The sequence below is a fragment of the Nannospalax galili genome, unplaced genomic scaffold (genome assembly GCF_000622305.1).
Source record: "Nannospalax galili isolate Female #2095 unplaced genomic scaffold, S.galili_v1.0 scaffold856, whole genome shotgun sequence".
Classification (NCBI taxonomy): Eukaryota; Metazoa; Chordata; class Mammalia; order Rodentia; family Spalacidae; genus Nannospalax; species Nannospalax galili.
This window is the reverse complement of record NW_008339573.1, coordinates 817,184-830,400: the sequence shown is the minus strand read 5'-3', so window position 1 is coordinate 830,400 and position 13,217 is coordinate 817,184. Positions and strand designations below refer to the sequence as shown.

At 43.0% G+C, this 13,217-nt stretch overlaps 1 protein-coding gene across 1 annotated transcript in view; it reads right to left on the bottom strand.

Moving 5' to 3' along the window:
* Positions 1 to 11,767: 11,767 nt before the first annotated feature.
* The window catches only part of Hspa9 (heat shock protein family A (Hsp70) member 9), a gene marked incomplete in the record, with an annotated part of 14,900 nt that continues 13,450 nt past the window's right edge, over positions 11,768 to 13,217 (bottom strand). Inside the window, 3 exon segments of the mRNA XM_029564112.1 lie at positions 11,768 to 12,510; positions 12,703 to 12,843; positions 13,023 to 13,115. Of these exon segments, the coding sequence (XP_029419972.1) occupies positions 12,433 to 12,510; positions 12,703 to 12,843; positions 13,023 to 13,115 (312 nt within the window).

Below are 13,217 nucleotides of genomic sequence, written 5' to 3'. Positions count from 1 at the left end.
ACGGAGAGAAGCTGTGCGCGCGCCGTGACTTTTCATTGGCTCTCGGCGCCTCGCTTTACAAAGCACCAGCTGATTGGCTGCAGCTGCGGCCTGGCTGCCTTGTGAGGCATAGGCCGGGGGCGGGAGCTACCTCTTTCCTTCCGGCCGGCGAGCCCAGAGGAGGAAGCGGGCGGAAGCCAGTGGCTCTCGCGAGCATTTGCTCGGTTTTCCCCGCCCCCACCAGGTTCGAATACGGATGGCTCTTAAAGGGCCCGACACAATTGCTGTTGTCGTCTTCAGTTCTTCCAGCTGGAACCAAATAGGTACCTGAAGCTCTGCGATGTAAAGTAGAGGCTCTCGGGACCCGACGCGTGCGGCGAAAGGCGCTGACGAAGTGCTGGGGGCCTGGGTGCGTCTTCGCGGACTCGAGTTCACAATTCCGGCCACTGGGTTGCCATCAGGAACTTCCCCTAGTCTGGTCCCGAACCGTCTTCCGCAGGGTCGAAGGAGGGAGATTTTCTACCGTTTCGGTGGTAGTATGGGTTCACTTTGGACTTGGGACTTTACGGGGTTGAAGAATACAAGGGCTGCCTGAGATCGGAGACCCGAGGTATCTGATACCATGAGTGGTTTCTTCTGAACGGTTGAGAGTGGAGATGGGGAGAGTGCTGGAGCAAAATATGCAGCTAGATAATTATTTTCACGGGAATAAGAGGTGAACCAAGTAAGTAATGTGCCCACCCTCATGGAACTTACGGTTGAGTTGAGTTTCTAGACGTTTATGATTTTTTATACTTCCGTTTGAGACAGGATCTTGCTACGAAGCCCAGGCTGGCCTCAAAACTCGGCGCCTCAAACTTCCTGCCTCAGCCTCCCGAGTGATGGAATTACAGGTATGGTCCACAAGTATTAAAATGCTTTACAAGGTGCTCTGAGAATTTGTGACGGGAAGTAACTCTGAAAAGAGGCCTAGAGTGTAAGTTTGTCAGAGGGAGCTTAACAAAGTTGAGGAGCCTCAAAGAAGCCAGTGTGCTGGAGCAAAGCCAGGGCAGGAGTCGGGAGAGTGATGTGAGGAAGCTGCAGAGGAAGAGGTCGTACATAGGCCTTTTTAGGCTAGGTTTGGATTCTTTTAAGAGCAGTGTCTAGCTTCAGTGTCTAGAGCCCCTGCTTAAGTTGTAGACTGCAAAAGCCATAGTCTAGATATCATTTTGACCACTTCAGTATCATGAAAGATGATATCTTTTTTTGGTCTTTTTGAGACAGTCTCCCTGCAGCCCCAGCTAGCCTGGAACTCACTATAGAGACCAGGCTGGCCTCGAACTCAGAGATCCGCCTGCCTCTGCCTTCCAAGTGCTGGGACTAAAGGCGTGCACCACCACGCCCGCCCAGATGATTATATCTTAAAAGAGGGTGGTACTGTATATATGAGGGTTAAAACAGATAGGACTGAATGAACGATTGGATGTGAAAACAAAAAATGGCTCCCAGAATACTGAAATTGCAACAGGTGCTGAGGTGGGAAAGGTGAGGAACAGGTTTTAGGGACCTAGAATTACATACTGGTTCTGTTGAGTTTGAGGTGGCTGGAGATGTAGCTCAATAGTGGAGCACTTGCCTAGTATATGCAACACTGTTGAATCCTCAGCACTTCACAACATCAAAAGAAATGTTAAAAGCTGGGCATGGTGGTGCATGCCTTTAATCCCAGCACTTGGGAGGCAGAAGCAGGCAGATCTCTGGGGGTTGGAGGCCTGCATAATGAGTTCCTGGCCAGCTGGCTACAGGGACACCCTGTCTCCAAAAAAAAAAACCCAGAAATGTTAAATTTCAGATTGTTTATGTTGAGACATGCAATTTGTAGTGTCAGTCATATAATTGCTTCTCTTTGGACTTTAAACACATTTTTAGTGTTTTCTCAATTTTGCCTGCTCTTGGAGTTGGGAGTATGGTACTGATTTCATGCATGGAATAACAGGTAGAGAAAGCTGAAATGGTCTTGCTCAGTCATATAGCTAGTTTATGGCTTCCCACCCCCATGTTCAGTGGCCAAGACCTATTATACAATGGCTGCACTACTTACGTCTCCATAGGGTAGGGATAGTCAGACTTCTATGGGATAGACTTTCTCTCGTCCAGGAAATGAATTTTCAGGATGAATTCTCTTTAGGTTCCATTTTTTGACTTTTTCTGAATGTTTACTTGCTAATATTGTACTGCTGTACACCTGTCATTCACTGTGCTTAGTAGTGATGTCTTCAGAAGTCAAACACTGCTTATTGACTAGGAGTCTCCTGTGCCTCAAACTTTTCCCTGCTGTACAACCCCAGCGCCATCACTACAAAATAAAAAGGTTAATGATCAGTAGTATTCCCCAAGATTTTCTCTGCTTCACCCCCTTGCCCCACTTCCTACATACTATATTAGATTGCCTTACTGTACCTTTCTTGTTCATTACATTCAGATTTATAGTGTTTTTTCAGGGCCATGCTTTGAAGGCTTTCTCCATTCTTGCTAGACCAGCTTATAACTTGCTTTTCTGTGTGATTCACAGTGAAGTAAGCTTGGTCACTTATTGGGTGAGACTGTCAACTTTTCGATTTTTAAAACTTGTTTCTTAGAGTATTGCAGACCCAGGCAGTTAAACTGTAGCCCCAAAAGCTCATTTGTCTACTTGCTACAAATTCACTATCCTTGCATTTAGAATTGGAAGTCAGTACATTATAGGCAAAGACTGTGAGTTCTAGCAAAAGAGATTTTGGAGGAATGGAGCAGGGATACTAGGCCCCTTGAGATAGGTGAAGGCTTTTTTCTTTTATTATATTTATTTATTGGATGTGTGTGCGTGCCTGTGCACATGCAGAGGTCAGAGGACAACCTGTAAGAAAGTTTGTTCTCTCTTACCACTTGGGTCCTGAGTATTGAACTCAGGCGGTCAGGCTTGGCAGCAAGCACCTTTTACTCACTGAGCCATCTCTACAGCCCAGTGAAAGTTTTTTTAAATGGTACTATAACCATTCAATATTGAGGAGGGACCCCCTTTGATAGAAAGTGATACTGAATTGCCAAACTGTTAGAAGTGGGGATAGAATATATAATCTCTCTAGGCATTAATTCTTTGAAAAATAAAGGACTTGTTGATCTTTCTCCTTGGCACTTTGATTAGATGATAAGGTTAAACATTGGTATGTAGGTGATATAGCTGAAGCTGTGGGATAGAGAAGGGAAAAAAGAGGGGTGTTTACAGTTTTTAAGTTGAAAGTACAAATACCAGCTTGAGAACATAGCCCTGTTAACTGAAAAAAGATAATTGGCTTCTAAAGAAAGTGAAAGCTGGGCTGTGCAATGTAGCTCCATTGATAGAGTGCTTGCCTAGCATGCGTGAAGGTCTGGGTTAGATCCCCCAGCACTGTATAAACAGGGCCATGGCAGCAAACTCCTACAATCCCAGTTGGAAGCAGGAGAATCAGAAGTTTAAGGTCATCCTCAGCTATGTAGCTAGTTCCAGGCCAGTCTTTGTCTCCAAAAGAAAAAAGCAAAAGCCAGATTAAGAGTAGCCAAATGTCCGGTGTGGTGGCTCATGCCTTTAGTCCCAGCATTCAAAAGGGAGAGGCAGGCAGATCTCTGTGAGTTCAAAGCCAGCCTGGTTTGCATAGTGAGTTCAGGCCAGCTGGGGCTACATGGAGACCCTTTCTCAAAAAAACAAAAACAACAACAACAAAAAAGAATGTAGCCAGTGGGTAAGGGTACTTACTGCTCTTCCAGATGACTCAAATTCAGTTCCCAGCACTCACCCATGTTTGGGTGCCTTAACTGTCTGAAACTCTAGCTCCAGGGGATCTGACATCCTTTTCTGGTCCCTAAGGATACCCCTACATATGTGGCATACATGTATACAAATGAATAAAAATTAAGGATTAAGTTTTTGTGGGTTTTTTGTCTTTTTGAGACAGGGTCTCCCTGCACCCCAGATGGCCTGAAACTCACTATGTAGACCAGACTGCCCTCAATCTCACAGAGATCTGCCTGCTTCTGCCTCCCGAGTGCTAGGACTAAAGACGTGTGCCACCACGCCTGGCTGACTCAATATTTTTTTAATTTTAGTTTTTTATTTTTTAAATTTTATGTGTATGCTTGTATTGTCTGCATGTAGGTAAGTGCAGCCATATCTTGCAGTGCCCACGGAGGTCAGAAGAGGCTGTCGGATTCCCTGGGACTGGAGTTACCGACAGTTGTTAGTTGCCATGTGGGTGCTGGGATTCGAACTTGGGTCTTCTGCAGGAACAACCAGTGTTCTTAACCGCTGAGCCATCTCTCCAGCCCTGAACCTCAGTATTTTTATCTGTAAAATAGGATATTGCTTATTTTATGGGATAATTGGATTAGTATACATTAAATGCCAGATACTTTTAGTAAGCAGAGGTCATCATTGAATTAGTTCTTATATGTATTATTTTTATGATGCTAAGGATTAAATCAGCAGTGCCTGTGTATGCTAACCACATACTCTTATCACTATATCCCTGACACCCTTAATTTTTCATTTCCTCCTAATTTATTATTTTCTTATCCATTATTTTCTGTACCACTTTGTTGAACTGGGGATCGAACCCAGGGTCTTATGCATGGTAGGCAAGCTACCATCATTGAGCTAGATCTACAGCCCTTTTTAAAGTTTTGAGACAGAGTCTCAATAAATTGTTCATGTTAGCCTTGAATTCACTCTAGACAATAGCAGAGAATTAAATTTGTGATCTTTCTGCCTTAAGCCTTCCCAGTAGCTTGGATTATAAGCATGTGTAGTTTTATACTTACATGTTGAGAAACTGGCACTATTTGCTATCATTCTTCAACATAAAATAAACTTGACTAAGATGAAACAGATCTAAAATATAATTCCTAGGGATTTGTTTTTCCAGGTTGAAAGAGGGAGCCAGGAAAATGGATCTGGGGTATCCTTCCCCCTGCCCAAGTGGCTGTGTTAGAAATTTGAAGCTTTTCAGAATTGGAGTTTAGAATATTATGTATTTCTAGATACCCTAACAGTGGTGTAGTAGTGTATTCATTTGTTCTAGGTTCCTGTGATGGCTCCTAAAGGTTTCCTGCTAGAAATTTCTTGTTATTCATAATGAGCTTCTTCTGATTGCTTCTGAGTTTATGTTAATGAACCAGAAGTAGGATGGGTAATTTTCTTTTATAAAGAATAGGTAAAGTGTTTCCTTATTTTGTGAGCTACTTTGGCAAATTATCAAACCCAATTAAAGTGGAGGTTATAGGATCCCCAACTTGTCAGAAGCACAGGTCTCAACGTGGATCATTGTTTTTTGGTTCAGGGTCTTACAGTGTAGAGCAGGCTGGTCTCAAACTCAGGAATTTGCCTGATTTTGCTTCCTGAGTGCTGAGTGCCTCCTGAGTGCCTGGCATCAACATGGAACTTTAAATAGGCAGCTGAAACAGGGTACAGTAGGGTAGACTTAGGAGACTGCTCTTAACTTGCAGGATCTAGTGCTAATTCTGGGTAGTTTCAGAACTGAACTGTGTAGAACACAGCTAGTATTTTAGAGAGATGGAGAACTGCCTAGTATTGGAAAAGCTTGCACATCTGACCACAGAAGTGTTCTTTGTTGAATATAGACAAATCAGAGTTTGTTTTTCCTCATGAAATATGTTAGTAAAATGAAGACTTCTTTATGGAGGATTGAACTTTGGGTGTTGAGCATGTTTGGAAGCATTCTACCACTGAACTGTAGCTGAAGTCCTTTTGTAGTTGTCTTATGTTATGTTTTTTTCTTTTTTTGTGGGGGTGGTTGAGACAGGGTCTCCCTGTAGTCCCCACACTTGGCTGAAAGTTACATGTTTTAAGGACAGGCTTGGTGGCATACATCTTTAATCCCAGCACTCAGAAAGAGGCAGAGATAAGCAGATCTCTGTGAGCTTGAGGCCAGCCTGGTCTACATAGCGAGTTCCAGGCCAGCCAGGGCTACACACACACACACACACACACACACACACACACACACACAGAGTTCCAGGCCAGCCAGGGCTACACACATGCACATATTCACAAGACCCTGTCTCAAAAAAAAAAAAGTGACGTGTTCTTCCTGCCCCTGCTCAGAGTTCCACAGTAGGTTTTGTTTAGAACGGGGTGTATGCCTCAGTGATAAAGCACTTGCCTAGCATGGGCAAAACTCTAGGTTTGATCTGCAGCACTGAAAAAAAAAAAAAGTTTGGTGGTGCATGCCTGTAGTTCCAGCAGTAGCTACCCCACCTTGCAAAAAAAAAAACAAAACAAAAACAACACTGGGACCGATATGGAAGATCAGTTGAACTCAGGAATTTGAGACCAACCTGAAAAACATAGTCCTCCATCTCAGAAAAGAAAATAAAAATAATTTTGTACCTGGGTGGCTGGAGGATGGTGGGATAGTTTGAAAGTAGGCGTTGGTGGTACATGCTTATTTATAGTCCCTGCACTTAGGAGATGCAGGATCATGAGTTCAAGGTCTGACAAACTGCAGAGTAAGTTTGAAGGCCAGCCTGGTCTATGAGAGGTTTCCAAAAAAGGGAAGGAAAAAAAAAAAAAAGGCTGGGAATGTAGCTCAGTAGGTAAGGTATTTGCTTAGCATATGATAAGCCCTGGGTTTGGACCCTATCACCACATAAGACTAGGTGTGGTGGTGCACACCTGTAATTCCAACCCTTAGGGAGGGAGGCAAGAGGATAAAAAATTTAAGGTCATCATTGGGTATATATCAAGTTTGAAGGCAGCCTGGGTTACATGAGACCGTGTCTCAAAAACCAAACTGGAGGATGGCTCAGCAGTTGAAAGACTTCTGCTTTTCCAGAGGACCCAACTTCTGTTCCTAGCACCCACATGGCAGCTAACTGTTCCTAGCTCCAGTTCCAGGGGATCTGACACCCTCTTTGAGGGCAGTGCATGCACGAGGTACACTTACATACACACAGGCAAAACCCTCGTACATAAAAGTAAAGAACTGGGTATGGGCCAGTGAGATGCTCAGTGGGTAAAAATGCTTGCTGCCAAGTCTGACAACCTAAATTTGATGCCCAGGACCCACATGGAGGAAGGAGACAGTCCACTTCTGCACACTTTATACATGTGCTATGGAATGTGTATTCACCCACACACATACACAAATTAGTAAATATAATTAAAAAAAAATTAAGAACTGGGGAACTGGGGCTGGAGAGATGGCTCAGCAGTTAAGAGCACTGACTGCTCTTGCAGAGGATCCAGGTTTGATTCCTTGCACTGACATGGCTGCTATGATCAACTCCAGTTCCAGGGGGATTCCGAAGCCCTCTTCTGACCTCCGTGGCAATGCATGACACGGGTGCACTCACATACATGCAGGAAATACACTCATACACATAAAATAAAAATAATAAAATATTAAAAAGAACTGGGGAAGCTAAGTGTGGCATAAGCCTTTAGTCTCAGCACTCAGGAGGCAGAGACAGGCAGATCGCTATGAGATCAAGGGCAACTTGGTCTACATATCGAGAACCAGGTCAGCTGGAACTGTCCAGACCGTCTCAAAAAACAAAAACATGTTTTATTTAAAAAGTGGGCTGGAGAGATGGCTCAGTGGTTAACAGTACTTGTTGCTCTTCCAGAGAACTCTAGTTCAATTCCCAGTAACTGACAGCTCATAACTTCCTGTTATTCCAGCTCCTGGGGGATCCCATACCTCTGGGATACATGCAGATACACACACAAAAAAACACGTAATTAAAAATACTTTTAAAAAGCTGGGCGTGGTGGCTGAGGCAGGTGGATCTCTGTGAGTTCGAGGCCAGCCTGGTCTCCATAGTGAGTTCCAGGACAGCTGGGGCTACAGGGAGACTCTGTCTCAAAAAAAAGAAAAGAAAAGAAAAGCAGTGCTAGAGAGATGGCTCAGCAGTAAAGAGCATGGTCTGTTCTTGTAGAGTACCTGAGTTCCATTCCCAGCACCCAGGTGGCTCACAACTTCCTGTAACCCAGTTTTAGAGGATCTGATGCCTCTGGCCTCTGTGGGCACTTCCACACAGCACAGACCCACAGATACACACATACATATAACTAAAAATAATGGTAAAAAAGCAAACTACAACAAATTGGAATACAAAAATCAAAATCCATGAGTTCCCTTTGAAAAGTTTAGAAAGGGAATACTCAGTGTTTGCTGTTAAGGTGTTAATCTTTTAAGTGTCATAATGATATCTTGTAGAATAATCTTTTTAGAGGTATTTAATAATTTCTGGAACCAGGCATGGTGGTGAAAATTTACAATCTCAGTAACTGGGAAATGAGGAAGATCAGGAATTCAATGCCAGCCTGGGCTACATGGGACCCTGTCTCATAAGCATAACTACAATTTCTGGAATTTGCTTTAGAATGATCCAAGAGAGGGGCTGGAGAGATGGCTTAGTGGTTAAGAACACTGACTGTTCTTGCAGAAGACTGGGGTTCGAATCCCAGCACCCACATGGCAGCTAACTCCAGACCCAGGAGATCTGACAGCCTCTTCTGACCTCCATGGGCATTGCATGACACGGGTGCATTTACCTACATGCAGGCAATACAAGCATACACATTAAAAAAAAAAAAAAAAATCCAGACAGAATTGAGATGGCCCCAAATATGGCAGAACCAGGACATTATGCCTTAAATTAAGCCAGTTAAGCTTGTAGACTGATTTCCCACATAGGACACTTATGGTTCTTGAACCCATTTTAGGTCATAGCCTCTTTGAAGAAATGGGGCTGAAGAGATGACTCAGTGGTTAAGACTGCCTACTGCTCTTACAGCACCCACATCAGGCGGCTCACAAATACCTGTAACTCCAGCTCCAGGGGGATCCAATGCTCTACCTCTCCAAGTACCTGCCCTCATGTGCTATATACCCCAACAGATACACACTTATATGTAATTTAAAAAAAAACAGTGAAAACTGGGGCCGAAGAGATGGCACAGCATCCACATGATGGTTAATAACTGTTATTCCATTTCTAGGGATCCGATGCTCTTATAGCCTCTGTGGGCACTGCACAACATGGGTGTATACATGAAGGCAAAACACTCATACACGTAAAACAAATAAAAAAACATAACATCCTTCTATCTTGGGCTGGTGATAGTCTGCTTGAGGCAAAATTCAGAGTTTGATCCTCAGCACCACAACCCCCCCCCCCCCCCGAAAAGGCTGGGTGGTCACACATCTTTAGTCTTAGCACTTGGGAAGCAGAGGTAGGCGGATCTCTGAGTTGAGGCCAGCCTGGTCTACATATTGAGTTCCAGCTGGGGCTACAAGAAAAAAAAGGCTGGGAGATAACTGCCAGTGGTAGAACGGTTGCCAAGCATTCTTGAGGCCCTAGGTTCAATACCCAGTACCAGCAAAATACAGATTCAGCCAGGTGTGGTGGCACATTTCCTGTAATCTTAGCACTTAGGAAGCTGAGAAGCTTGCCTGCTCATCCATAAATACATAACAAGACCCTGTGTCAAAAACTCACTTGGGGGCTGGAGAGATGGCAATATAAGCATACACATAAAATAAAAATAAAATTATAAAAAGGAAAAAAAACCAACTCGGTGGCACATGCTTTTAATCCCAGCATATAGTGAGTTCCAGGCCTGTTGGAGCTACAGGGAGACTTGTCTCAAAAAACATATGGTTTGATAAAACTTGCACCCATTATTGAAAATATAATTCCTATAATTTGTTTTTTAAAAGATTACTTTTGTGACTGGTAAGATGGCTCAGTGAGTAGAGGCACAGGCTGCTAAGCCTGAGGATCTGAGTTTGAATCCCAGGACCTACATGGTAGAAAGAACAGACTCCCGAAAATTGTCTTCTGACCTCCACGTACACACCCACACACAAATAGAAAGTTAAAAAAAGATTAAATTGTGTGTACAGGAATACAGGTGCCAAAAGAGATGTCAGATCCCCCTTGAGCTGCAGTTAGGGCCACTCAACCAGGGAACTGGGAACTGCTCAGCAAGAGCCATCTCTCACCCTTTAATTTCTGATTTAAAAGACAATGGCCTGACATGGTGGTAGCACATTTGCAGTGCCAGCAGGCAGGCTTACCTGAGCAAGATTCTTTAAACAAACCAGGACTGAAGAGGTGGTTCAGGGGTTAAAAGCATTGGCTGCTTTTGCAAGGGGCTGGGTTCAGTTCCCAGCACCTACATGTAACATGTAGCTAACAACTGTCTGTAATTCCAGTTTCAGGGGATCCAACGCTCTCTTATGGTCTCCGCATGCATTGGTCACACAGGTACTTAAGATACATGCAGGCAAAACACTCATACACATAGAAATAAAAAAAAAAAACCAGGACTGTGAGTGGTGACATACACCTTTAAGAGGCACAAGTCTCTGAGTTCAAGGACAGCTTGGGGGTACATAATGAAACCCTATCTCGAAAAAAAAATCAGTTGTAGAAACCATGTAGATTTCTCAATGATGGGAAAGATTAAGAAAGTTTTTTTTTTTTATATGAACTAATTTTGTTTTAGGTACTAGGAAATATCAACGTTTTGACCTCATGCTTATACTTTTAGTGGGAAAAGTACAAACTTAAGTGTTTGGAAATCTCAGGACAGCCAGCAAGAAAAAAACAAAAGGGAAGTAGTGGGTGGCCAGATTATGTGAAGCAATGTAGGCATGGACAACAGTTTTGAGCAGGGGAGTGACATAATTGCTACAGGAAAAGGCTAGGATAGCAGTGGTGTGGACGGACAGACAGATGAAAATTTGGCTGGTGAGATGATTTACCAAGTAAAGGCACTTGCAGCCAACCCTGATGACCCAAGTTTAATTCCTAGAAGCTACATGGTTTAAGGGGAAAACCCAACTCCTTCAAATTGTCCTCTCATCTCCACATGTGATGTGACATGCATGTGTCCACACATACACACACAAATAAATGTATAAAAAGAAACCCCACAAGACAGAATCATCCAAGTGGTAATTTTAAAAGACATGATGCTGTGTATACTTCACCGAGATTGTTAACTGTAGGGTTTGGTTTGGGCATGCATAAGCAGTTACTTTGCAACTGTTAAGACCAAGCCGAAAAGAGGAGGTTGGAGTAAGAGGAGAATTAGGAAGTTACTTTTTGGGATCTCATTAAGCAGTTATGCTCTCAAAGGGGAGACTTTACAGTAAAACAGCTTTCTTTCCAACATGTGTACACATCAGTCACATAAAGGTCCAAGTAGAACATAAAGGCAAACTGAAAATTCATGGCTTACTTCAGCTGAGGTGTCTACCTTTCGAACACTGGGACACCATTAGTATTCTTAGGTCTCCAGCATAGCAAATTTTGAGATTTCTATTTCCATAACTGAGCTAATTCCTTGTTCCAGGCCAGCTGAAGCTAATGTAGTAAGACCCTGTTCTCAAACAATAAAGGGGGGTATGGGAGCACTGGATAGATGACTCAGCAGTTAGGAATCCACACTGCTCTTTCAGAGGACCCAAGTTCAGTCTCCAGTACCCGTATGGGGTAGCTCATAATTGCCTATGCCAGTATTTTATCACTTTGTAGCCCCTACTATGTGGATCACCTGCCCCTGCCTCATGAGTGCTGGAACTTAAAAAGTGTGTGCTAACATGTACCTGGCCCATATGCCAATAAATATTATCAGTCCCTCCAAATCCTGTTTATTTACATTTTTAGTTAATGCCAGAAAATCCTTTTCATTTCTGCCCTTGGGAAATGTGGTAATACAATCACAGCCTGAAGCTATTCCCATGCACAAAGGAAATCAAGATGCTTTCTATATTTTTATTTTTTTTTAAAAAAAAATCCAGAATGGACGAAAAAGAACAATCATCAAGGACGTAGATGCCAGACACAGGCTAAGAGGGTAGCTAGCTAGAAACAGATGCCTTAGGACCATGAAATGACTTTATTTTAAAAGCTACTCCTAACACAGCTGTTATCGATTAACTTACAAAACATGGCAAGGTAGCTAGCCTGACTTGCAAGGCCTCCAATCCCATGAACATAAAGGTCATTATTTCTATTTTTGGCCAGTGAAGGTTCACCTCCAATCTCATTCAAGGTCCATGGCAGACTACCTGCACTGTGTGTGTAAAGAGTTTCACACACCTTGAAAATACGGCCATTTCAGCACAAACCAGTGATACACCTTTATAATGATTGATGAATAGCCCCCCACCCCCAACCACATGCAGCTGAAAAATAAACAGGCTAGGGACAGAATTTTGTGAACTTGCTACTACTGGATTCATTGCCCATTAAATGTGTTAGCTAAAATTGTCACTAAATTTACATATGGAGGAAATTATATATAGAATACTGCAAAAACACAGTAAAAAGACTGAAGTTTGCCCCGTTCTGCTCAGGAAGTCCCTTCACTCCCAAGCTTCATAGTATATGTTGTCCTTTTGGCTCCAAAACGCATTGCTACTATTACTGTTTCTCCTCCTTCTGATCTTCCTTCTGGTCTCCAGTGCCAGAACTTCCAGAGCCTTCTCGCTCAGATGCCATCTGTTAAAGAAAATATGTGAAGACCACTTGGTATCAGAAGTTTGTTCTCTGAACATCTAAACTGAGGTGCCTTGTCCTCTACAGACTTCATCCTGTACTTTTATTTCCCCTCCCTACCACTACCCTCAAATTCCATAAATGCTTACAGAGGGTACCCCAGTCATAAGACCAAATACCCTTCAGCCCCTGTACCTTTTTATATGCCATTTCAAAGAGCTTCAGTGATGCCTGCTGAAGGGAAGATGCTGCCTGCCTAATGTTTTCTCCCGTTTCACTGTCTTTTCGAGCCAAGAGTTCTCTCATTTTGGAAATCTCTTCTCTTAGCTTGTTGCACTGAAAAAAAAAAAAAAGGGGGGGGGTGGGGCAAAAACCAAAAGACTTTATTTTCCTAGGTCTCCTGTGTCTCATTACATGTAGTATATACCAATTTTTTTAAAAAATCGCTATCAAAACCCACAGAAAAATGAGTTTCAATGACTGGTGAAAATGCTTAGAATTATTTCTAAACTCACCTCATCAGCAGGCAACTGGTCCTTGAATTCTTCCATCTTGGTTTCTGTGTCATGAATAATTCCTTCAGCCATATTAACTGCCTCAACACGTTCCTTAGAGAAAAAGTTTTAACATAAATGACTTTACAAGTCAACCAAAGTTTGAGTAAATTCCACAGCAAGCAAGATTCTAAGTTACTTGCTGCATATAGTTGG